Raw genomic sequence first — 25,403 nt, 5'->3', positions numbered from 1 at the left:
AGTACCTATGAAACTTTGCTGCACCTATCCCCCAAAAGCAATAAAAATAAATTCTTGGACCTTCCCCAGGTTGTCAGTTATTAAAATAATAAAACCTAATATTAAAAAAAAGCTTCTTCCACTGAGGGAGCATGGCAGACATTTTTGGTACTGGCAACCTCACATACTCACACATCCACATATTGCTTAAGCTGAAGAGAACAGAATAAACAGGACAATTTATCCTCGTGTTTCTTCCTTTCAGTACTCACCAAATTTTAGCTCTACTGTGGTAGTCCACTTAGTTTAAAAATCTTCTCAAGGATGCTGAAACTCTCAAGATATTTGCAGCATATTTGATCGTCTGAGGACTATTGTTAAATAAACACATGTATTGAATCAATCTGTGAATGCATACTTGACTTGCAGATTTGAGAGCCTGAACCCATCTGTGTCAGAACTGGGCAAGAGGCTTACTTCTCTCTTTCCCAGCAAGAGATGGACATACACCTTTGTATTCTTAGGGCAGGAAGTAACATTTAGCAATGGCATTTAAAGTTTATCAACTTCAGAATGCCCGAGGACAAAAATCAAAGTCATCCCCGACCAGTTAAGTGTCAGACTCAGTGCATTTCTGTTTTTTAGGTGCCGGCTCCTCAGTCTTGGGAGACTCTAAAGTGCTCATGCCGGACTTGAGGCTGGTGTCTGCTCTAAGGTTGTCCAGGACAACGGTGAAGCCTGACAGAAGGTAGCCACCACCTCCACTCATCAGCAGTTTGGGATGACTTCGATCTGGAAGAACCTAATCGTGACAGAAAAACATAGTTTCAAAAATCAGGATCTAAAAGAAAGACTCTCTCAAAAGTGGAAGACTCTAAACAGTAGCTCATTTCTTCCTTCTTATGACAGCACTAGTGGTTTTAAAAGAGTAAAATTAGGGCCCGGAGTTTGGCCTAGTGGTTGAGTGCTTGCCTAGCATGCACGAAGACCCGGGTTCGATTCCTCAGTACCACATACTTAGAAAAAAGCCAGAAGTGGTGCTGAGGCTCAAGTGGTAGAGCTCTAGCCTTGAGAAAGTCCAAGGACAGTGCTCAGGCCCTGAGCTCCAGCCCAGGACTGGCAAAAAAAACAAACAAAAACAAAAACCAAAACCAAAAAAAAAAAAAAACCTAGAATAAAATTAAGTCATTAGATGTTGGAGGCTCATACCTGTAACCAAGGCTTGAGGCCAGCCTAGGTGGCAAAGCCTGTGACACTCTTAAATACAATTATGGAAGTGTAACTATGGCTCAAGTGGTAGAGTACTAGCCTTGAGCACAAAACTTAGGGGCAGCACCCAGGCCTTCAGATCAAGTTCCAGGACTAGAACAAAAACAACACAAAACAAAAATAAAAATGACTTTGTGGCCAATGGCAAAACTTGGTTCTATGTGATTTATTTATACACAAAGGAATTCTATGCTGCCATCAGAAAGAAGGACATCGCCCCATTTGTAAGGAAATGGAAAGACTTGGAAAAAATCATATTAAGTGAAGTAAGCCAGACTCAAAGGAACATAGACCCAATGGTTTCCCTCATTTGTAATTAGTACACACCTAGGACTTGCCTAGCAGAAGATTACAATAGTGTAAAACATAAGGTCATATAGGATGAGGCCAAATGAAAGGTCCTCCAGGATATGGAAATAAAAGCTTTATCTTATATGATTGTTGCTCTTAAAGTACTATCTCTATTACTTGGCATATTGTATATATGTTTATTTGAAATAGGAAAAGGAAGGGGGGAAAACAAGATGATTGGGAGAGGGTTAGGGGAGGGAAATGGGAACAAAAACAATATGTGAGAAGTAATGCACCTACTATCTGGTGAATGTAACTGTAACCCCTCTATACATTACAATAATAATAATAATAAAAAAAAACAACTTAGGTGTATGAAGAAATGGCCATAGGATGATGAACTCACAGAACCTCCCTTCCCTCTGATTGTCTCAACTTTGACAAGAATTCTTCCCTTCTGTTACCTTAACTAAGATTATTTCCATGAAAGATAGAATGCTCAGGGCTCAATCCCATCCAACCACAGTATCGTCTGGGCATGGGAGGGACCTCTCTGCTTTCCCTTTCTGAGGGAACTAGCTGTGGGGTGTGGGTGACAGAGAGCTTTTGGCTACTGCTGCAGCATTTAACTACCAGCTATTCCCAATGGCAACTGAACACAGATTTCTGCTTCCAAGTTATTTCTGCCCAGTCTAGAACTCCTTTAATGGGCAATCTTTGCTCCTATTGACCTGGCCTGACTTTCTCAGAGTAATTTTTCTTTTTTTTGCCCTTTCTGGGCTTGAGCTCAGGGCCTGAGCACTATCCTTGGACTTTGTCAAGGTTAGAGCTCTACCACTTGAGCCTCAGCACCACTTCTGACTTATTGCTATGTATGTGGTACCAAGGAATCGAACCTAGGTCTTTGTGCATGCTAGGCAAGCACTCTACTACTAGGCCAAACTCCCGGACCTCTCAGAGTAGTTCTACAGCAATTTCCTCCCCATTCTTTTGGCATCTCTTCTTAGGTATCAACTGCACCAGGTAAGCCTGCTCTGTCTGCCTTTGTCTTTCAAAGGTGTTTCTCCCAATAAATCTCTTAAACTTTGAGTTCCATCTTGGTGTATAGGTGGGTGGGGCTGTAGTTTATTGGTATCATACTAGCCCCTAGCATGCGCAAATCCCTGGGTTTGATGCACAGCACCTAAAAAAAAAAAAAGAGGAGGAGGGTGGAAGAGAGATGATATATGTCTTCCAGAAGATGTGAACTGACAAGAGTCCATCAAGATATCCAAACATTGGCCGTGAAGCCAGCACAATAGTGACCTGGCATAGAAGGTCACTTTTTTAAAGATTTCATCCCTGCCAGGTACCATAGAAATAGCAAGGTCTTGTGGTGGTAGTGGGGGGGGGGGATAGCAATCATACTGTTTTCCCTTTGAATGTCTATAGGGTAAGAGTAACAGATAACAACAATCCCTAACATGAAGAGAATCACTCTGAGTTGTATATAGGGAGGAGACCTATAGTCAGCAACAGGGGTGTTTCTGACAACTTCCAGTACTACTGCAAGGAGATAGCAAGCAGCTCCAGTCTGATGGTAAGAACACATACCTGATAATTTCTAAGCCAGGTCTCAGATAGCCTTAGGTTGATGACCCCGCCCCTTTCCCGAAGTTTTGTGTAGCATTCCAACAAAGGCTGAAGACAAAAACAGGACTTTGTTAATACTTTGTGGGTGCAGTTTGATATGCATAATTCAAGTATAAGAACTGTTGTCCATTTTGTCCCATATTACCTCTTTATACTGACAGTAGACCACGAATGGCCTTGAAGGGGCCACAAAATCCAGCAGAGACAGCAGCAGTGGAGTGGGATGAAAACGACTGGCCACAATTAAGCTGTGAGGAAAATGTTCCACAATTATTTTCCCATTCTCCAAAAAAAGGTTGTAAGCTTTAATATGTATTTAGAGTGATCATGTACTTACATGATTCACTTGATCAAGGAAGGTTTAGATACTAGAAACTCCAAACTGAGAAGAATGGGCTGGGAATGTGGCTTAATGGTAGAGTGCTTGCCTAGCATACATGAAGCCTTGAGTTTGATTCCTCAGTACCACATAAACAGAAAAAGCTGGAAGTGGTGCTGTGGCTCAAATGGTAGAGTGCTAGCCTTGAGGTTAATGCCCAGATCCTCAGTTCAAGCCCCAGGACTGGAAAAACACAAACAAACAAAAAACTGGGCCACAAGCTTTCACAGTGCTTGGCAACTATAAGCAATACACTGTGACACTTTTGTTATGCTGGTGTTGCATAGTGTATCTCTCCCTGATAAGGGTTTATGTTAGCCCCTGCCATCAGCTAGTACCACAGAGATCTGAATGTCCCATCCTGCATCTACTGGAACATAGACCCAGGCCCCTCGGAGTCACTCTCACTGAAGTGCATTTAGGGTTTTTTCCCTGAGACTTTTTTTTGTTGTTATTGTCATTGATCATGAGGCTTAAACTCAGGGACTGAGTGCTTAAGGCTGGCACTCTATCACTGAGCCACTTCCGGTTTTCTGTTAGTTCACTGGAAATGAGTCTCAGGACTCATTTTGAAGCTGGCTTCAAACTGTGATCCTCAGATCTCAGCCTCTTGAGAAGCTAAGATTATAGACATGAGTCAACAACACCTGGCTACTTCTGAGACTCTTGAACTAACCCCACCTCTGCCAGACCCAGCATCCTTTAAAAAAAGGTAAAACAAGCCAGGTGCAGTGGCTCACGCCTGTAATCCTAGCTACCCAGGAGACTGAGATCTGAGGATGAAGATTCAAAGCCACCCAGGGCACAAAAGGAGGCATAAAAGGACCAGACTCTTATCTTCAATTAACCTCTAGAAAATGGGAAGTGGGACTTGGCTCAAGGGTAGGGCGGCAGTGTTGAGCTGAAGAGCTCAGGGACAGCACGCAGGCAGAGTTCAAGCCCCATGACCCACAAAAAATAAAATTAAATAAAAAAATAAATAAAAAATGTAAAACTCTGTTTTCATCTCAGTTCCCAATGGGATCAGAGGAGACAAGCCGAAGAGAAGAGAATGCTGATCTAAATGGAGCCCAACAACACCAAGTACCCTATGTTCAATTTTCACCAACATACCCATCTGCATTTCTTTCCTTCAGCAGAGCAGCAGCCTCTAAATGTCTTTTTCTCTGCTCTTCTTGTCTCCTCTGCTTTTCCTGCATCTTTAAGAAAAATAAGAAACCAACATACTGAGGTCATTCAGCCAGATTTCCCAAACACCATATCCTCCAAAACATTTCAACAGGGAGGGGGCGGGGGAAGGGAAATGGGGACAAAAACATGACAAGGGGTATCAATGTGTGTGAAGTAATGTGCCCTCTATTTGGGGAATATAACTGTAACCCTTCTATTAATTACAATAAAAAAATTTAAAAAAATTAAAACAATGTTTATCAACTCAAGACTAAAGCAACAGAAAATGGCTACGCCTTGAGATTGTTTTCTTTCTTTTCCCATTTTCTAGAGCTCATTTTGATAAATATTATTTTGTATGATCAGATGCATATAAGCACTGTGCTTTCTGCTCCTCTCCTAAGAGGACTTGTAAAGATGATGGAAATACCCACAAAAACCATACATTTAAAAGCAATTCCATATCCTAGTGCTCTACCCCAGAGATTAAGTTGACCCTGTGCACTGTCCTCCAACTCCACTCTTTTTGACCTCTATCTTCTCTCAGGAGAAGATGTTCCAAAGCCAACCTAAACTTCATTACTTCAGTGGAGTTAACTGAGAGCCTGAGAACATTGCAGAATAGTGGTTTGCCGTGCTTACATAGTCCTTTTTGCTTCCTCCCTCTTTAGGCTCCTTGTACTGTGGATCTTGAGAGACAACTTCCATCACGTCTTGCTCTCCAGGGTGATTGCTCTCTGGGGCCACTGCTGTATTGTCACCATGGTCCTGCTCAGAAGGCTGCCTTTCTTCAACCGAACCATTGCTTCCTTCAAGTGAAGCACTGTCTTTTGGCTCTGAAGATAACATCTCAGCAGAAAATGTCCCATTTAGAAGACTGTCCACTTTGTTGAGGGGGAATTCATAAAGACCACTGTAGAAAGATTTGGGAAATCCAAAACAGGCTGTTGCTACGCGAACAGGTCCATCTCCAGGGTACAGCTGAATAATGGAGCCAAAACCTGAACACATTTAAAATAAAAACAAAATACATGCACAGTGGAGTCAACTCTAGTCTTAAGAAAACTCAGATTCCTCCAGGGAGTAACTTGGGGGTAACACTGAACATCTTCCTACTCAAGTTTAGAGTCTACAGAATGATGCAGCAACTCTGCAGGTTTGTTTGAAGTCTATTTTCCCAATAGGGAAGCACAGTTCCAGAACAGATGAACAGAAGTCTCAAAGAAGTTTGCCCCCACGTGACACTATGCTAAAACCCCAATGTGCAAATCTGGATGTCCCACGACTTTGTCACTTTCTCCTACTCATTTCTCAAAGTAGTTTTGAGCTCTTCTAAAGCATCAGAAAGGGGGTGCTATATTTTAGGATAAAACACATCCTTAAGAATCTTCCCAGTCAAATCTTTTAATTCAGGCTACTAAAACGTGTTCTTTATCAAAATAAGTATTGAAATCAATTTCCCAAAGGTTAGTCTAGCAAGTCATAGGTTCCAGAGCTAGCATCTAAAGCTGGAAAGGACAAAAACCACCACAGGACACACCACAGCCTGTTTGAGGAGATGTAGACCATATCATTTCATTAACTATGAAGTATTTAAGTGACTTTTTTTTTTTTTTTTTTTTTTTGCTGGGTCTGGGGCTTGAACTCAGGGCCTGGGTGCTGTCCAGAACTTCTTCTGTTCAAGGTTAGCAATCTACCACTTGAGCCACAGTACCACTTCAGCTTTTTCTGAGTAGTTTATTGGAGATGAGAGTTTCATGGACTTTCTGCCTGGGCTGGCTTTCAACTGTGATCCTCAACTCTCAGCCTCTTGAGTGGCTAGGATTACAGGCGTGAGCCTGGCTATTCAATCAGCTGTATCTACCCCCAGCAGGGTAGGGTTTTACTGAACATGAAAGCGTGAAATCTTACCTCCCATTCGTTCCATCATTGCACCCAGCACTAAGCCAGAACACGTTTCCATGACAATCATTTTATTGCCAGCACGGATATTTCCCAATGTCAACATCTGGGCTAGTGTATCATATCTCATGTGGCTAAGGAAAAAAAGGATGACTCATTCATTTTTAGCTAAAAAAATTAAAAGCCTGAAATTTTAATAATTATTTTTCAAGTTTTGTTTTTATAAAAACTATGTTTGCTAAAATAATGGATTGCTTTGGAGATGACAGTAAAAGGACTTACAATTTTCGAGGTAGGAGGATACTTTATGCAGATGAGCAAGTTTTTCATTTTACTTAAAATCATGACTTTCTTAAAGATATACTTTTCCCCCAATTATACTTTTGAAAGGAAACAAAGCGTACTTAATTTTTCCAGGCTCTCTTGCATAATACATAATTGAAAGAATACGGGTAGATGGCTTCAAGACAGTAATGATGGCTTCATATCTGGAAGAATGAAAAACATCAAGTTGAGAAAAGATGGTAGCAATATATATTTCAGAAACATGTAGGATTTAATAACACCACCAATGCTACTTACTTCTTTTTCTTCTTTTTAATATATTTATCCTGGGCAAATTCTGTCTTGTCTCGGAATGTTGTACTATTTTCAATTAATTGCTGAACTATTTCCTGTAAGAAAAGAAGCAGATTTTCTGAAACTCCACTTTCACAGTGCAAATAACTTCAAAGGTTTCTTATGGAAGAATATATTCAAAGATCTGGTTGTCTAGACCCTCTCCACAGAAGTCCAGATGGGTAAACTCTATTTTTATGCTTTATATAGAATTCATGAAAAAGCACAGGCACTTTACAACTGCACTTAAACTAAGGTAAAGATAAATAATAAAGGGAAAAGAGAGATAAGAAACTTTTATTCCTGAGGACACTGGCTGGAACATTACTAAAATTGAATAATGTTAATTCAGTAGTCATCCCTTGCTACATTGTGGTTCACTTATTGTGGCTTCACTGTATTATGGGTTTTAAAAAATATGTAAATAGGCCAGGAGTTTGGCCTAGTGGTTAAAGTGCTTGCCTAGCATGCACAAAGACCCGGGTTCGATTCCTGCTACCACGTACATAGAAAAAAGCCGGAAGTGGTGCTGAGGCTCAAGTGGTAGAGCTCTAGTCTTGAGAAAGTCCAAGGACAGTGCTCAGACCCTAAGCTCAAGCCCAGGACTGGCAAAAAAAAAAAAAGTAAATAGCTGGATATAATAGTCGTTCATGCTTGTAATCCTAGCTACTCAGGAGGTTGAGATCTGAGGATCTTGCTTCAAAGCCAGCCTGAGCACTAGGGCACTAAAGTCAGTGAGACTCTTATCTCCTATTAATCACAGGAAAGAGGAAGTGGAACTATGGCTCCATTGGTAGAGTGGTAGCCTTGAGCTGAACAGCTCAGGGACAAGGTCCAGAGTTCAAGTCCCACAACCAACACCAATATCAACACAAAACAAAAAACAGTAGACAGTGACTCCTCACTTATCATGGGAGTTACATTCTGGAGATCCCCTCCATAGGTGCAAACCCCTGAAGTAGCAATGTGAGCCACAATATAGCGAGGAACAACTATCCAATGCTGTTGACACGTCACAGATTTTCACCTATTATGGTGGTGGCGGGGGAGTATGGAATGTAATTCCCATCACAGGTGAGGGATCACTGAATAGATATTACATTTGCTATCACTAATACAATTAGCAGTGTTCTTCACTTCTAAATGTCCTTCACACCTGCATAAATAACAAAAGCCTCAATATATGGAGTTGTGTGTAAATGTCAACCTATATCTAACAAAAGTATATCATAATTATTACTCTTTCTCTTTCACTCTGAGTAAAGCATACGTTAAAATCTAAACAATCAAGGTTCCCGGGCTTCGATGCTGCATCTCTTCTTTTGCTCCCATCATAGGCCCATGTTCGTGGTGAACACCAATGTGCCCCGTGCCTTAGTGCCAGAAGGACTCCTCTCCCAGCTCATCCAGCAGCTGGCTCAGGCCATAGCAGATGCACATGGTGCCGGCCCAGCTCATGGCCTTTGGGGACTCCAGTGAGCCTTGTGTGCTCTGCAGCTGCCCAGTGTCTGTGCATCAGCCAGGACAGGCTCTATGTCAATTACTATGACAGGAACAGGGCCAACAGGGGCTAGAATGGCTCCTCTTTTGCTGGAGTGTGAACACTTGACTCACCTGCAATGACCTGGCTCCAGCCTTGCCCCAGTCATTTCAGGCTCCTCCTTCTGGGTCAGGAGAAATAAATGGTTTAGAGACCTCCTCCCCCCCAAAAAATCCAAACAAAATAAAAAGAAACTTTCGTGTTATTACCTCTCCTTTAATGCCCTGGTCTTTCAAAGCTTTTATGTCATCTTGGGTAAGTTTCTGAGATTTTCCATCATCAATTATATTTCGATTATCAGTGCCAGCCTCTTTAGTATCTAAGGGAAAAAAGTACTCTATGATGTTTATGATCTGAAATTATGTCTTATAATCTTATTTTTCCTAAGTTCACTTGCCCACATAAAGCCAATCAAGTGATTGATCCCTTTCTTGCTAGTGCATCTCTGAGCCTCTTATCTTCCTGTTCCCACTCTTTACCTCCCTCTTTTTCTTTATCTATGTGGATGCCTCAGTACTCATTAATGAGCTCATCTATTTTATTTGGATGCTTAAAATCATGAAGTGGCTTCCTAGAGCCATGAGAATACATTCTACAGAAGACCTAGTCTTCTAGCTTGCCTTTTCTTGCCCTATCACTCTTCTCTTAAGCTTCAGCTACACTACCCTTTCTGTTCTTGAACCTACCTAAGGTCTCTCAAAGAGATTTTGGGCCAGGCATGGTGGCTCACACCTGTAATCCTAGCTATCGGAGGATCACAATTCAAAGCCAGCCTGAGCACTAAAAAGTCCATGAGACTCATCTCTAATTAACCAGCAGAAAACCAGAAGTGGCACTGTGGCTCCAGGGGTAGGGTAATAGCTTTGAGCTGAAGAGCTCAGGGACAGCACCCAGGCCCAGGGTTCAAGTCCCATGACCTACAAAAAAAAAAATTTTTGGAATTGCTCCTCTGCCTAGATGTTTCCTGTGAATGAGCTGAGTGACCTACTCAGGGCTGAGTGCATTATTTCAGCTAAGGTTCACCTCTCCCAATTAGGCTCCACTACATGCCCCTGCCTTATTATCTTTACAGCATGCATCTCCATTAGAAATTCTGTTACTTGCCTTTTTCTTTTTTTTGACTGTTTAAAATAGTATTTGCACTGGTAAGTACATTCAGGCAGGCTTTCACCTTAGCCCAAACTGGCCTTGAACTCAGGATCATCCTGCTGGGATCAGGATCAGTCTTCTGGAGTGATGGGAATACAGATGTCTACAACCATCTCAGCCCTCCACTTGTAAGTACATTGAACAAGACAGTCTGCCTTAGGGACTGTTATCACAGTCACTACTTGTACCTAGCACTTTTTTGGTATTTAATAAAACTACATAAGTCAGGAGCTAGTGGCTAGCAACTGTAATCCTAGGTACTCAGAAGACTGAGATCTAAAGGACTGAGGTTCAAAGCCAGCCCAGGCAGAAAAGTCCTTGAGACTCCATCTACAATTAACCAGCAAAACAGCAAATTGTAGGTTTTAGTAGAGCAGCAGTAGCTGTGAACAAGAAGCTGAGTGAGACCACGAGGCTGAGTTTAAGCCCTAATACATGCATGTCTGAGGCTACATACACACAACACACCCCAAACCCATGGATATTCATTTAAAAGCATATAATTCATTAACTTAGAATTGTAGCAGTATGTTAGGCATCTGATTTGTAGTCATTTAAATATTAGTGTTAATGTATTTTAAATATTTACTTTTAGTTAATAGAAATAACAGTTAAAAACTACAGGACCCTTACCAAAGGTAATAATATTAAGATCTTCGTATAAGTAACATCACTAAATATTCACTATAACCCAAGAGTTGAATATCTTTAATGGTTTCATCTTATAGACAAATAAATAAGAACTGCAAACTCTAATCACTGGCCCAAGATTCTAGGGCAGGTGAAGAAGCAGGCACCAATACCTGGGCAGTTGAATTCAAAGCCAGATCTCCTAACTGCTTCACTATCTGCTAACTACTCTAACTTCTGAGCACTGAAAGAGCCAGCATATGCTCTCATAAGGAAGCAGACTCAAGCAAGGCCTTTGCTTAGGAGGCTCAAGATCAAGGAGTCAGTCAATGTGGGCTGAAGCTAGATTCCAAGTTATTTCATCAACTAAATATTTGTCTTGTTCCACTAAACTATAGTTCTTAGATTATGGGTTTGAATTTTTTTCAGGAGTGGAGAGAGCTAGGAGTTTGAAATTAACTAGAGGTCTCTCTGACTAGTTGAAAAGCATCACGCACCTGAAGTGGGCTCTTCCTTCTTCTTCTTGGGCTGAAGACTTCCTCCACTGGTCACTTCAAATGTAGATCCATAGCTATGACCAATGACGTTATCTAGGTAGAACCACTGTTTTTCAAAAGTTACTTTTCTGAGGGGGCGAAGAAAAGACAATTGGTTAACCTTTGTTTTTCTTTTCTTGTCAGCCCTGGGACTTGAACTCAGGGCCCAGGCACTGTCCCTGAGCTTCTTTTGCTCAAGGCTGGCACTCTACCCCATTTGAGCCCCAGAGTCACGTTTGGCTTTTTCTGTTTATGGGGTACTGAGGAATAGAATCCAGGGCTTCACTCTACCACTGGGCCACATTCCCAGCCCTCGATTAACTTTCCTTCTTTTACATCCAGTATAGAAAAAAAAAAAAACCACATTAATTCTATTTTGGTTCGAAAGTATTCTCCATAATGGGTGATATTTCTGTAACTATATATTTACGAAGGAACTACAGAGAAGTGGGTTGTAAGGGCAAAGAAGATTTCGAGAGCGAAAGATGGACAGGAATCGCGGTGGCAAGGAAGAATCCAGAGAGCCAAGAACGGAACTATCCACCGCCCTCCCACCCCGCTCTATCCTGCTGGGGTCCATAGGAAAACCTAGAGGGAGGGAGCATCTGGAGGTGGGATGGGGGAGCCTCAAGACCCACAACCTGACTTACTTTCTCCGCTGGACCTGCACTGCTTTGAATACATCTTCCCGTTTCAGCACCACGAAGTCGCCATCGTGGATGCAGTGGTCCCCGGACTGTGGGGGCTGTGGGATCGTCTGCTCCCCCGAGCCCTCCATGAAGTTCAAGGTGCTTTACGGTGTCCTTCTCGATTCACACACCTTGTTCTTTCTTTTTCACTGTGGCGGGCGCCAGGCTGCGTTTCCACAGCTGGAAAGGTTTGGGATGCCTCGGTCCAGCACCACCACCCCCCCACGTGCTGCGCGTCGCTTCCGCTTTCTCGTCCCAGGTCGCTTCCGGGAGCCTCATGACTTCCGGCCAGCTGGCTTTCCGGATTGGCTACCGTTCGTATCTTCCCGCCCACCCGCCCTGCTTCCTGGAACGGAAGTTGCGTCACAGAAGCGCCTAAAAAGAATTGAAATGGGGAAAGTAGACCGGGGCTGAGGATCTTCGGGTCTTCTGCGAGCCAGAGAATTTCCCTAAACTGAGAGGAGAAAAACTGAAGCGTCCATTGCTGTTGCTACGGGAGGGATCTGGTTCTGCTCGGAGGCTTCCGGAGAACGGCGGCTAGGGAAACCGCCAGACTTGGCAAGGGTCTCTGCGAAGGCCGCCGCCCCCCCACATCCCGCCCCGGTGGGAGGCCCGGTCCGGGCCGACGGATTTGCGTGTACCCCGGAACCCGCCCGGCCGTCCACTGGGAGCGCTTGGGAACCTCTTTTCCATGCAAGTAATAGTTGAGGCTAAGGAAACATACGTAAAATAGGCTATTTAAGGAAGATCTTTTCCTCCAGTCCTGTCTCCTTAGAAACAGGGTTCCCACCTCGGCAGTACAACGCCCCCGGCTTGGGAGTCTGAAGACTGACCTGTGTTCTGTGTTAGCAACAGACAACTCGTCAGCGTGTTGGTTAACGTCTCTGGAGCCTTCGTTTTGTTTCTGGAATAGCGTCTCCCCGTGTGTTCCCACACTGGCCTCGAGCCCCGTGATGCTCCTGATCAGATCCCTGCCCCAACCTAATTGTGACTTTTAATGACTTCCTAATTAAATTCCTTTAACGATTCAGACAGGCTTTCTGGTGATGAATAGCACTACACAATATGAATCAATGATTTGTGCCCAAACGATATGAGTTTTATTTTTAATTTAAGAATTTATTTTTAGAACAGTGTTGGGTTTACAATGAATATGACAAGACTGATTGTGTAAGGAACTGTGATACTTTTTCCCTAGTGCCTTCTCAGGTCATGTTTAAGTTCTGCCCTATAATATGTTGCTTCAAAGAAGTGATCGTAGAGCTGTCTTACTGTCATCTCTAATCCTGGTCATCTCCCTGAAGATTGGTACAAGTGCAGTACCTTAAAAATTATTTTTATTTCATGAACACATAGTAAACTAATTGAACATCTATGATATGCCTTAGAAAGAGATAGGAGTTAAAGGAATAACTGCAGAATGTTTGAATTTTGTACCTGTATGTTAATGTCAAGCATGGCATGCATTGATTCCCTCCCCCTCTTACAACTACATTCATAAGCTGGGTGAGGGCTCACACCTGTAATCCTAGCTACTCGGGAGGCTGAGATCTGAGGATCAAGGTTCCAAGTCAGCCCAGGCAGTAAAGGACCTGAGACTCTTATCTCCAGTTAACCTCTAGAAAACAGGAAGTGGGGCTGGCTCTAGGGTAGGTAGGGTGGTAGCCTTGAGCTGAAGAGCTCAGGGACAGCACCCAGGCTGAGTTCAAGCCCACCAACCCCCCCCCAACCCATAAAACCTGTATTCATATATCCCGCTCCCCCAATACAGGAGATTTGAACCTTAGGTATGTATGTATGTATGTATTTATTTATTTATTGCCATGCCAGGCCTGGACCTTGAGCTCAGGGCTTGGGACATTGTCTCTGAGGTGCTTTTGTCCGAGGCTAACACTCTACCACTTGAGCCACAGTGCTACTTCTGGCATTTTCTGTTTATGTGGTACTGAAGAGTCAAATACAGGGCTTCATGCAGGCAAGGCAAGCATTCTACCACTGAGCCACCTTCCCAGCTCTAGTTATTTCTAGGTAGAGTCTTGCATTTTGGATGAAAGACCAAAGAGGCTGGTGTAAGCCAACCTCTTGACTTAGGTCCTCCTTTATAGGGCTCTTGTATAGCTGGGGTTACAGGAGTGAACTATGTTCCCTGGCTTGTTTGTTCAGTTAGGGTCTTGTCTCATTAATTTATCTTTCTTTGCTTCTTGGTACCTGGGATTACAGATGTGAACAACCATACTCACATTAATACATTTTCGCTGCTTCAGTTTTGATGAAGCTGCCTTCCCCCTCTCCTCCTTACCTTTCAGACGACATGAGTGGAAGGTATAGAGGCAGAGGATTTGGACGAGGTCGATTTCAAAGCTGGAAAAGAGGAAGAGGTGGCGGAAATGTCTCAGGAAAATGGAGAGAAGGAGAACACAGAGCTGACCTGAATACAAGTGTGGGAAAACATATTCCTGGTAGGTGAGGTCAATGATGGTTAATATGTTCTCTTTCATGAAAGAAATAATTTATTTCTAGCAGCCCAGACAGTTTAGCTGAAACTCCAGTCTAATTCAGTTGATATCACACCTGAGCAAGTATTTAAAAGTTAATATCCAAAATTCCTATCAAAATAATTTAAATGCTGTTAATGTCATATATAATGCTGCTTGTTGGAAGGAGAAAAATTCGAGAGAATTTTTAAAAATTAATTTAGTATTTTTTTTTTCTTCAGGACAAACTCCACAGCCTTTACGGCAGTCAACATTGGATCAATTCATACCATATAAAGGATGGAAGCTTTATTTCTCTGAAGGTAGGGTTAGAAGTGTAAAGAATATCATATATTTTGTATTTCCCAGATTGCTTTTGAAAATTGCCTCTTTTTTTTATGTTTTTAATATATTTTATTGTCAGGATAACATATACAGGGGTTACAGTTACTTTTGTCAGGTAATGGTACATTACTTCTTGAACCTTGATACATACCCCTTCTCATGTTTTTGTCTCCCTCTTTCCCTCTCCCTGTGAATCTTTTTTTTTTTTAACAAATGAAGCAATTTATTACCCAGCATTCTTTGTTTTAATGCAAAAATATGGAATGCTTCATAAATTTGCATGTCATCTTTGTGCAGGGGCCATGCTAATCTTCTCTGTATTGTTCCAATTTTAGTATTTGTGCTGCTGAAGCAAGCACACATCTTATGTAGTTATAGGTCATTTGACTTACTGAAATATAATCTTTTTTTTTTTTTTTAGCTTTTGTGTCAGGAGAACAGAAACCACGCTATATATACATATACATATACATATATATATATATATACATATATAAATTTTTTTTTTTTTTTGTCTTTCAGACCTGGGCTTGAGCTCAGGGCCTGAGCACTGTCCTTGGACTTTCTCAAGGGTAGAGCTTTATCACTTGATCCTCAGCACCACTTCTAGCTTTTTTTTCTATGTATGTGGTACCAAGGAATTGAACCCCAGTCTTCATGCATGCTAGGCAAGCACTCTACCATTAGGCCAAACTCCTGGCCCCATAGATATTTTTTAAAAAAGGATTTCATATTAGACTCAAAGAGCAGAAAGGAAACTTTTAGGTAACCTCTCAGAAAGCAGAAATTTAAAGAATCAGTGGCCCTGGAGTTGGAGATGTGGTTCCACTGGTAGAGTGCTAGTCAGTGAATGAAAGTGACAGGTGTGGAGTTCAAGTGTCTGTCTCAGACCTTTAAAAAAAAAAAAAGTCCTGAAGTTACCTCTCTGTGCTTGAGAGAACCAAAGATTGATGAGGTTACCAAAAATCTGGGAGATGACAGGTGGAAACATAGTCTAACTGTTCCTTTATAAAGGTGTGCTCTGGCCCCCTGAAAGCCCTGCTGTGCTGTGCTCAGACCACTGAGGGGAATGGAGCTGGTTGTTATCCTGTGCATCTATAGAGCTTCTGAAAAAAACTGAAAACAAGAATAAATTCCACAGACTTCCTGCCATCTTCCACTCCAGAGTACCCTCCTGCTCGCAGAATCTAAGGATAGTCTGGGAAATTAAAGTGCAGACCTCAGTCTCATAAAAGAAAGCAACGAGATATTAGGAGCCTAGAGCTAGTGACTAGCACTGGTTTGCATAGAAGCACAGTTAAGGACTCTAATAATTTTTTGGCCAGTTTCACATCTGCCTATGTTAACCCTCTTGCTAGTGTCCATATGTCTTCAGGAGTATGAGCTTTACTTTTGTGAATGTGTGTGTGTGTCCCATATTAGGCACTCCGTTAGTGAATAGTTTTTGATTGGGAGTCTTTTTTTCCTTTATATGAAACAGATATATTGAATAGGTGATCTTATGTTGCTTTAGTCACCAACATTTCCATTATGAGTGATCTTTGAACTGGCCTTAGTCTTGACCTACCTGCAGTTCCAAACTTCTTCATCGTATAATTTCTCTGTGAAAGAGCATTTTGAAAATATAGAATATTAGGATATTAAAAAAACTAGTTTTATGGTTTGAGAGGCAATTTGGACAGGTAGAATTCACTTTGCAATGATTGTGATATCCTTAGCTCTCAGAGTAAAAGTTTTGTTCATGTGTCTAGCTTTGATTTAATTATGATGTTTGATTTAAGCTTATTGTATGTCGTTTGAACTATTGTCTTATTAAGTACCTAAGACAAGGTTACCCCGGTATTAGAACTTTCCACAGATTGATGCTTCCTATCTGCATTTCAGGTTATGTGGACCTCATCTTGTTTTAAAATCTGAAGTATGTAGTCATAGCAGTTCTTACCAAATGTAACCAGAATATAATGCACTTAGAAAAAAATCTACTCACTCCATTTGCAGTCATTCTTTTTTTTTTTTTTTTTGCCAGTTTGAATTCAGGGTCTCGGCACTGTCCTTGGACACTTTTTGCTCAAAGCTAGCACTCTACCACTTGAGCCACAACTCCACTTCTGACTTTTTCTGAGTCTGTGGTACTGAGGAATTGAACCCAGGGCTTCGTGCATGCTAGGCAAGCATTCTACCACTACACTACGCTCCTGGCCCTGTAGTCATTCTTTTGTCTCATGAATATATAGCTTGTACAAATGTGCTTGTTAGTGCTAATGCCATGTTTGTTTGGTTAGTTTACAGTGATAGCTCTCCTTTTATTGAGAAGATTCAGGTGTTTGAAAATTTTTTCATGAGACGTATTGATTTATACGATAAGGTAAGATTCTTCTTCAACAAACCTTCCAGTCTACCTTTATGTGTCATTTAATTAAACAGTATATTTGGCATGCTAGTGATTATGATCGTAAGTGCTGGTGTGAGACTGTTCAGATACCATCTCTGCCGTTTATTTTCAGTGTTTACTTTAGTGTGTTACTTCTCTGCACCTCAGTTTTCTCAATTATCTGCTGTTATAGTATAATAGCAGAGGTTTAAGAGGAATAATAAGGGGTCAATATATATTAAATGTTAATACCATACGTGGCACAAAGCTTATATTGTACTTAACCATTAGCACTGTATAAATGCTATTTGCCTTCTCAAAATGTATAATTTAATGCTCCTTTGTGATAATTGACTCCATAATAGCAATTGTTGCTTTCAAGCTTTAATCTTTTATAGGATGAAATAGAAAGAAAAGGAAGTATTTTGGTGGATTTTAAAGATCTAACAAAAGAAGATGAAATAATTAACTCAACATCAAATATAGCAAATGAACTAAGGGACGCACCTGAGAAAACCTTGGCTTGTATGGGTCTGGCAATACATCAGGTAACTATTCTGTGCAAATTTCTGTTAGAACTTTGTTATTTAGTAGTTGTACAAGAGGTTACAGTTCCATAAGTAAGGCTGTGTGAGGTACAATGCTGCTTGATCAGTGCTACCTCTCCCACTGTTCTCCCTCATTATTTCATGTATCTTCCCTCAAGTTTCATAGTGCAATTTTTACATTATGTGCATCGGATATAATGACTTCATTCGCTTACCCTTCCTCCTTTCATGTGCTCTGTTGGAATTTTAATGGATGATTTTATAGTGTCACTACTTTGGGAAGATACATAGCTTTACTGGGAGCTGGTGGTTAGTGGCTCATGCCTATATCCTCCTTATTCAGGAGGCTGAATCTGACAGTCACTGTACAAAGCCAGCCTGGGTAGACAAAGCTCAGACACTTATCATTAATCAGCAGAAAACCAGAAGTAGAGATGTGGCTCAAGTGTAGAATGCCAGTCCTTTTTTTTTGGCCAGTCCTGGGGCTTAAACCTCGGGTACTGGGTACTATCCATGGGCTTTCTCAAGGCTAGCACTCTACCACTTGAGCAACAATACCACTTCTGGCCTTTTCTGTGTGATACCCAGGAATCTAACCCAGGGCTTTGTGCATGCTACGAAAGCACTCTACTACTAGGCTATGCTCCCAGCCTTAGAATGCCAGTCTTAAGTGAAAGAAGGAAGAGCCAGGCATATGTTGTTTACCCTAAACTGAGAATCTTTTTTTATTTTTGCCAGTCCTAAGGCTTGAACTCAGGGCCTAGGCACTGTCCTTGGACACTTAGCGCTCTGCCAGTTGGGCCACAGCACCACTTCCAGCTTTTTCTGGTACTGAGGAATCGAACCCAGGGCTTCATACATGCTAGGCAAGCACTCTGCCACGAGGCTATGCTCCCGGCTCTAAACCAGGAATCTTGCCGCTGTTTTTAGATACATGTTCATTTATTATTTCCCCACATTCTTTTCTTTTCCCCCATCGAGGCCGACCTGGAACTTGCTCTCCCCTTGCCTGATCCTCTTAGGTGCTGGGATTACAGGTGTGTACCACCACATCGTGCTCAGCTAAAGCAGGACTTTTCTCTCCCCCTCTTTTATACGGACTTTTGTGTGTATGGCAGTAGTGGGGTTTGAAGTAAGACCTTATGCTAGCTAGCCACACCCCCAGCCCTGTAAGAAATGGCAGTGTTAACTTTATTTGCTTGCTTGCTTGCTTGCTTTATTTATTTATTGCTAGTCCTAGGGCTTGACCTCAGGGCCTGGGCACTGTCCTTGACCTTTAATAAGGCTAGCGCTCTACTGCTTGAGACATAGCAACTCTGCTTTGTCTGTATATGTGTTTCTGAGGATTCAAATCCAGGGCTTTAGGTATGCTAGGCAAGGACTGTACCACTAGGCCATAATCTTGGTCTGTAATGTTAAGTTTAAAGATAGCAGATAAGCCAGGTGTGGTGGCTCATGCTTGTAATCCTAGGTACTTAGAAAGTTGAGATTTTGAGGATCCTAGTTCAAAGCCAGCCCGGGCATGAAAGACCTGAAAGTCCCTGAGACTCTTATCTCCAATTAACCACCAGAAAACTGGAAGTGGTGCTGTGGCTCAAGGGGTAGGGTGGTAGCCTTGAGCTGAAGAGCTCAGGGACAGTACCCAGGCCAAGAGTTCAAGTCCTATAACTGACCCCCCCCCCCAAAAAAAAAAGTAACAGATAAGATGTTGGAGTTATTCAGTCTGTGACACCAGAGTCCTAAGAAAACAATCTGTTATAAAATGCATAAGCATAGGGCCAGGAGCTTGGTCTAGCATGCATGAAGACCCGGGTTTGATTCCTTAGTACCACATACATAGAAAAAAGCCAGAAATGGTGCTGAGGCTCAAGTGGTAGAGCTCTAGCTTTGAGGGAAAAAAAAAAAAAAAAAAAAAGCAAGGATAGTGCTCAGACCCTGAGTCCAAGCCCAGGACTGGCAAAATAAAATAAAATGCATATCCATAATTCAATATCAACTTTTGGGCTGTTTTCTAGTATTGTTTATATCCTGTACTAAGTTGTTTATAAGCTTTTTTTTTTTCTGGTCCTGGATCTTGAACTCAAGGCCTGGGCTGTCCATGAACCTCTTTGTGCTTAATTTAAGGCTAGTGCTCTACCCCTTGAGCCATGGCACTACTCTCTCTTATTCTGAGTAGTTTATTGGAGATAAGAGTCTTATAGGATTTTACTGCCCAGGAAGCTTCAAGCCATGATCTTCAGATATCAGCCTTTAGTTGATAGGATTACAGGTATGAGCCACTGGCACCTAACTCTGTTCATAAGTTTTTGATTCTTTGTTTAAAAAAATGTTCTGGGGGCCAGGAGTTTGGCCTAGTGGTAGAGTGCTTGCCTTGCGTGCACTAAGACTCGGGCTCGATTCCTTGGTGTGCCACATAGAAAAAGCTAGAAGTGGTGCTGTAGATCAAGTGATAGAGTTCTAGCCTTGAGAAAGCCCAAGGACAGGGCTCAGGCCCTGAGTTCAAGCCCCAGGACTGAAAAAAAAAAAAAAAGTTCTGATTACCTAGGTCCTGGTAGCTCACACCTGTAATCTTAGCTACTCAGGAGGCTGAGATCTGAGGATCACAGTTCAAAGCCAGACTGGGCACGAAGTCCATGAGACTCTTAATTAACCACCTGAAACCGGAAGTGGTGCTGTGGCTCTAGTTGTAAATGCTAGCCTTGAGTTGAAGAGCTCAGGAAAAGCACCCTGGCCCCAGAGTTCAAGCCCCATGACTCATCAAAAAACCAAAACAAAAATTGATTAAATTTAATGTCTGTTTTGTTTAGATATTGACTAAGGACCTGGAAAGACATGCAGCAGAATTACAAGCCCAAGAAGGATTGCCTAGTGATGGGGAAACAATGGTAAATGTGCCACACATTTATGCAAGGTTAGAAACTTGATGTTGTTATTTAGGATAGGGCATTGAAGACTATTTCAGAATAACAACCTCATTGTACAGAAAAAAGACAGTGGGTACAAATGGGTATGTGTTCTTTGTCAATTTCATTGATCATAATACCAAAGTAAACTCACTGATAATTACTCAAAGAAATAATGATACTAGTAGGCGCTGGTGGCTCACACCTGTAATCCTAGTTACTCAGAAGGCGGAGATCTGAGGATCAAGGTTCAAAGCCAGCCCTGGCACAAAAAGACCTGAGACTTTATCTCCAATTAAGCTCTAGAAAACAGGAAGTGGGTCTTAGCTCAAGGGTAGGGCAGTAGCCTAGAGCTGACAAGCTCAGGGACAGTGCCCATGTTGAGTTCAAGCCCCATGACACACAGGCTATATGTATATACATATGTGTGTGTGTGTGTGTATGTGTGTATGCAGCCCTATGATAATAGGGCTGCTTGCTTAGTGTGTATGAAGCATAGTGGGATATATAATTCCAGTTTGTGTTATAGTGCTGCAGATTAATAAAACTACTTTCATCACATATTTTCACTTTTAATTGCCTAGGTTCAGTTTCTCAGTACCACATAAACAGAGAAGGCTGGAAGTGGTGCTGTGGCTCAAGTGGTAGATAAAGTGCGAGCCTTCAGCAAAAGAAGCTCAGGGACAATGCCCAGGTCCTGAGTTCAAGTTCCAGGTTTGGCAATAAAAATAAAGTGATGCTAATCAACATCAGTTGATTTCCTAGCCTAGAAATTTTTGCAAACACTGGTTGCATTGTGTGATTACCAAGACTGATACTCTCTCTGTATACACTGAGGGGGCATATTTATTTTGTTAAATTACATTTTACTAGACCTGAGGGAATAAATGAAATTATTTTTTTTTTTTTGCACCAGTCCTGGGCTTGAGCTCAGGGCCTGAGCACTGTCCTTGGACTTTCTCAAGGCTAGAGCTCTACCACTTGAGCCTCAGCACCACTTCCGCCTTTCTTTTCTATGTATGTGGTACTGAGGAATCGAACCCGGGTCTTCATGCATGCTAGGCAAGCACTTTAACCACTAGGCCAAACTCCCGGCCCCATGAAATTATTTTTCTTGAATTCTTTTTTATTGTTGTTGTTGTTATTTTCAGTTATGGAGCTTGAACTCAGAGCCTGGGTGGTGTCCCTGAGCTTTTTGTACTCAAGGCTGGCACTTTTGTGCTCTAGGCTAGCACTCTACCACTTTGAGCCACAGTGCCACTTCCGGTGATTAATTGGAGATAAGAGTCTCACAGACTTTTCTGCCTGGGCTGGTTTTGAACCACAGTACTCAGATCTCAGCTTCCTGCATAGCTAGGATTATAGGCATGAGCCACTGGCACCCAGCTCTCTGTATTATATTTTAAGATACCAGATTCATAACCCATCAAGGTTTTCTTTTCTCCTTTTTTTTTTTTTTTTTTTTTGCCAGTCCTGGGGCTTGAACTCAGGGCCTGAGCACTCTCCTTGGGTTTTTCTCAAGGCTAGTGCTCTACCACTTGAGCAATAGCACCACTTCTGGCTTTTTTTTTTCTATGTATGTGGTACTGAGGAATCGAACCCAAGTCTTCGTGCATGCTAGGCAAGCACTCTACTACTAGGTCAAACTCCTGATCCAGCACTTAGATTTTTAAACTTTATTCTTATTTAAATTTGTTTTTGTTCACATACTAGGGTTTAAATTTAAGGGCCTGGGCCCTGAGTTGAAGTCTCAGTAAAAAATACCCAGGATAAGTGAAATCAGGTGGGTGATCAAATAATGTTTTCTGATTTTTCATGCTAGTTAGAAGAAAGGGCAAGTAAAGGCATGACAAACCTTTGGAAGGGACCTGGGAAATTTGAGCTTCATTCCCTTAAACCTTGGAGCCTAGTATAAATCAGTGCTGGAATCTTGAGTAAGACTGTATGAGTTTAGCCTGTGAAGTTTTGGCTAAGTTGTGTAACTTCTTTGAGACTGAATTTCTAAGAAATGAACATAATGCTCTTTTACCTAAGGAAAATAGCTACTGTGAAAGTAAATATTAAAGAACTTCAAAAGACCAAGCAAATATAAACCTTTTTTTTTGAACTGTGGAAGACACATAATATTAATTTCTGTAATAAATGATAGGCCCAGAATTTTTTTTATTTTTTTAATATTTTTTATTGTAATTAATAAAAGGGTTACATTATATTTGCCAGATAGAAGATGCATTAATTCACATATATTGATACCCTTTCACATGTCTTGGTCCCCATTACCCTCCCTTCCACCCCCCCCCCAGAATTTTTTTTAAAAAAATTTAGGGCCTGGGAATGCTCCCTTAGTTTTTTGTTCAAGGTGATATACTACCACTTCAGTGTCACCTCGAAGTCTGGCTTTTGCTGCTTAATGGAGATTCAAGTTTCATTGACTTTCTGGCTGAGCTGGCTTCAAATTGTGATCCTTGGATCTCAGCTTCCTGAGTAGCTAGAATTGCTGGAGTGAGCTACTAGTGCCTGGCTTATTTTTATTTATTCATTTTATTATTTTATTAATTTTTTTTGTCAGTCATAGGGTGTGAACTCAAGGCCTCAGTGCTATCCTTGAGCATTCTCAAAGCTAGAGCTCTACCACTTTGAGTCACTGCCCTATTTTCAGCCTTTTCTATGCATGTGGTACTGAGGAATCAAACCCAGGTCTTCATGCATGCTAGGCAAGCACTCTACCACTAGGCTAAACTCCCGGCCCTATTAATTTTTTTGTTGATTATGGGCCTTGAACTCAAGGCCTTGGTGCTGTCCCTGAGCTCTTTTGCCCAAGTCTAGCACTCTACCACTTGAGCTACAGTGCCACTTCAAGTTTTCTGGTTGTTAATTGGAGGTAAGAGTCTCACAGACTTTCCTGCCCATGCTAGCTTTGAACTGCAGTTCTCAGATCTCAGCTTCCTGAGTAGCTAAGAGTATAGGTGTGAGGCACCCATGCCCAGCTCATTTTTCGTTTTTTTTTTTTTTTTTTTTTTTTTTTTTGCCAGTCCTGGGGCATGAGCTCAGGGCCTGAGCTCTGTTCTTGGGCATTCTCAAGGCTATTACTCTATCACTTGAGCCACAGCACTACTTCTTCCTTTTTCTGTGTATGTGGTACCGAGGAATCAAACATGGGTCTTCATGCATACTAGGCAAGCACTCTACCACTAGGCCAGACTCCCGGCCCTCATTTTTATTTTTATGAAGTTTCAGTTCTTGTGAGCTTTGATATAGAAAGGGAAAATACGGTTTCAGAATTTCATAAATATTCTTCAAGTAAATCACAGATATTTCTTGTTCATGTAAATTTATAGACAATTATGTTACTTATTTTTAGGATATACAACTATGAGCCCCTGATACACCTCAAGAATATCCGTGCAAATTACTACGGAAAATACATTGCTGTGAGAGGAACAGTGGTTCGAGTCAGTAATATAAAGCCTCTCTGCACAAAGATGGCTTTTCTTTGTTCTGCATGTGGAGAGATTCAGAGCATTTCTCTTCCAGATGGAAAATATAATCTTCCTACAAAGGTTATATGTTTTTTTATTAAAGAATTTATTAACATTGGTTTTTACATCATATTTCAAATGATATGTTTAACAAACAAGTATTCAAGAAGGGAATCTCTAATCACTGGCACTTAGTTTTTAGAACATAATCAAAATTAGGCTAAGGGTTTGTATATCATAGGATCATATTAATCTAATAAAACATTATGTCTATAGAGTCATAGTTTTTTGTTTTTTTTTTTTTTTTTTTTTTTTTTTTGCCAGTCCTGGGCTTGAGCTCAGGGCCTGAGCACTGTCCTTGGACTTTCTCAAGGCTAGAGCTCTACCACTTGAGCCTCAGCACCACTTCCAGCTTTTTTTCTATGTATGTGGTAGCGAGGAATCGAACCTGGGTCTTCATGCTTGCTAGGCAAGCACTTTTAACCACTAGGCCAAACTCCCGGCCCCCAGAGTCATAAGTTTTTATGTCTGTGTAGTTGTGTTTATATTTCCCATAGCATGTCCATAGCACTGGGAGGTTGTATGTTTTTAATTGCCTCTTTATCGTAGCAAAGACAAATCAATTTACAGGGATTACTCTTGTTTTTTTGTGACAGTCCTGGACCTTGAAATCAAGGCCTGGACATTTTCACTGAACTTTTTTGCTGAAGACTGGTGCTGTACTGCTTGAGCCATAGCTGCAGGTACAGTTTTTTGTTTCTGTTGTTAATTGAAGGTTAGAGTCTCTTTCCTACCAGGCTAGATTTGAATCACCGAATCACCATTCTCAGATCTCAGCCTTCTGATTTGCCAGATTACAGGCATGACTCACTGGTGCCCAGTTAGCAATCACTTAATGATTCTGAAAATATTTTTTTTTTTTTTTTTGCTAGTCCTGGGCTTAAGCTCAGGGCCTGAGCACTGTCCTTGGACTTTCTCAAGGCTAGAGCTCTACCATTTGAGCCTCAGTACCACTTTTTGGATTTTTTCTATGTATGTGGTACTGAGGACTGGAACCCCGGTCTTTGTGCATGCTAGGCAAGCACTCTACCACTAGGCCAAACTCCTGGCCAACTCTCTTTTTTTTAAAACCAGTCCTGTTTCTAGGGGGAAATATATTGCAGTCATATTGGAGTGCACAGTCTGCCACAATAGCTGGGTTTTTAAATGCATATTGAGGTCTAAATACCAGAACACCACTGGTTTATATACCGGGGACTGCCTGTTCAATACAACATATATGCTGTATAAAAAAATACAAAAAGGATACTATTAATGGTGGTATGAGAAAGCCTTTTGGGCAGGAGTGAATTGGGGCTGGAATATGTAAGACTGAAGGAGAGGGGACGTTCAGGGAGCATAAGGAACGAGAAAGTGCACGAGCACAGAGGAAGGAATGAGTTTACAGGGAGACTTGCATATCCACAGCAAACAGTAAGAGCAGAAACCGAAAGAACTAA

At 41.6% G+C, this 25,403-nt stretch overlaps 2 protein-coding genes, 1 non-coding gene and 1 pseudogene across 7 annotated transcripts in view; 2 read left to right on the top strand and 2 right to left on the bottom strand.

Moving 5' to 3' along the window:
* Window positions 1-294: 294 nt before the first annotated feature.
* Window positions 295-12,025, bottom strand: Trmt6 (tRNA methyltransferase 6 non-catalytic subunit). 3 transcript variants are annotated; one of them, XM_090352023.1, is made up of 11 exons: window positions 11,746-12,025; window positions 11,057-11,184; window positions 8,990-9,099; window positions 7,205-7,296; window positions 7,027-7,110; window positions 6,632-6,756; window positions 5,363-5,721; window positions 4,664-4,749; window positions 3,317-3,419; window positions 3,133-3,219; window positions 295-781 (listed from the first exon to the last, which is right to left on the bottom strand). In XM_090352023.1, the coding sequence occupies exons 1-11, from the start codon at window positions 11,871-11,873 to the stop codon at window positions 590-592; spliced, it is 1,494 nt and encodes a 497-aa protein (XP_090208149.1). In that variant the 5' UTR covers window positions 11,874-12,025; the 3' UTR covers window positions 295-589. The 3 variants fall into 3 exon arrangements, with proteins under 3 accessions (XP_090208149.1, XP_090208150.1, XP_090208151.1); XM_090352024.1 differs by lacking the exons at window positions 8,990-9,099; window positions 11,057-11,184; window positions 11,746-12,025 and adding an exon at window positions 8,855-8,882; XM_090352025.1 differs by lacking the exons at window positions 7,027-7,110; window positions 7,205-7,296; window positions 8,990-9,099; window positions 11,057-11,184; window positions 11,746-12,025 and adding an exon at window positions 6,905-7,013.
* On the top strand, window positions 8,582-8,841 carry LOC150050228 (macrophage migration inhibitory factor pseudogene; annotated as a pseudogene).
* A 144-nt stretch (window positions 12,026-12,169) lies between the features above and the next one.
* Mcm8 (minichromosome maintenance 8 homologous recombination repair factor) overlaps window positions 12,170-25,403 on the top strand; it is a 35,939-nt gene continuing 22,705 nt past the window's right edge. The window contains exons 1-7 of one of the 3 annotated variants that reach the window (XM_090352022.1): window positions 12,170-12,387; window positions 14,091-14,243; window positions 14,501-14,581; window positions 16,886-16,968; window positions 17,373-17,522; window positions 20,330-20,433; window positions 23,787-23,985. In XM_090352022.1, coding sequence (XP_090208148.1) covers window positions 14,096-14,243; window positions 14,501-14,581; window positions 16,886-16,968; window positions 17,373-17,522; window positions 20,330-20,433; window positions 23,787-23,985 — 765 coding nt within the window. In that variant the 5' untranslated portion in view covers window positions 12,170-12,387; window positions 14,091-14,095. Of the gene's footprint in view, window positions 12,509-14,090; window positions 14,244-14,500; window positions 14,582-16,885; window positions 16,969-17,372; window positions 17,523-20,329; window positions 20,434-23,786; window positions 23,986-25,403 lie in introns of all 3 variants that reach the window. The other 2 variants (XM_090352021.1, XM_090352020.1) reach the window with 2 other exon arrangements.
* Window positions 14,856-14,962, bottom strand: LOC150050226 (U6 spliceosomal RNA). Its single transcript, XR_016538763.1, has one exon. It is a non-coding gene; the product is annotated as a U6 spliceosomal RNA (small nuclear RNA).

Source organism: Megascapheus bottae, chromosome 18 (genome assembly GCF_031878675.1).
Source record: "Megascapheus bottae isolate mThoBot1 chromosome 18, mThoBot2.hap1, whole genome shotgun sequence".
Taxonomy (NCBI): Eukaryota; Metazoa; Chordata; class Mammalia; order Rodentia; family Geomyidae; genus Megascapheus; species Megascapheus bottae.
Note: the sequence above shows the minus strand (reverse complement) of the source record. Positions and strands in the feature narration are given on the sequence as shown.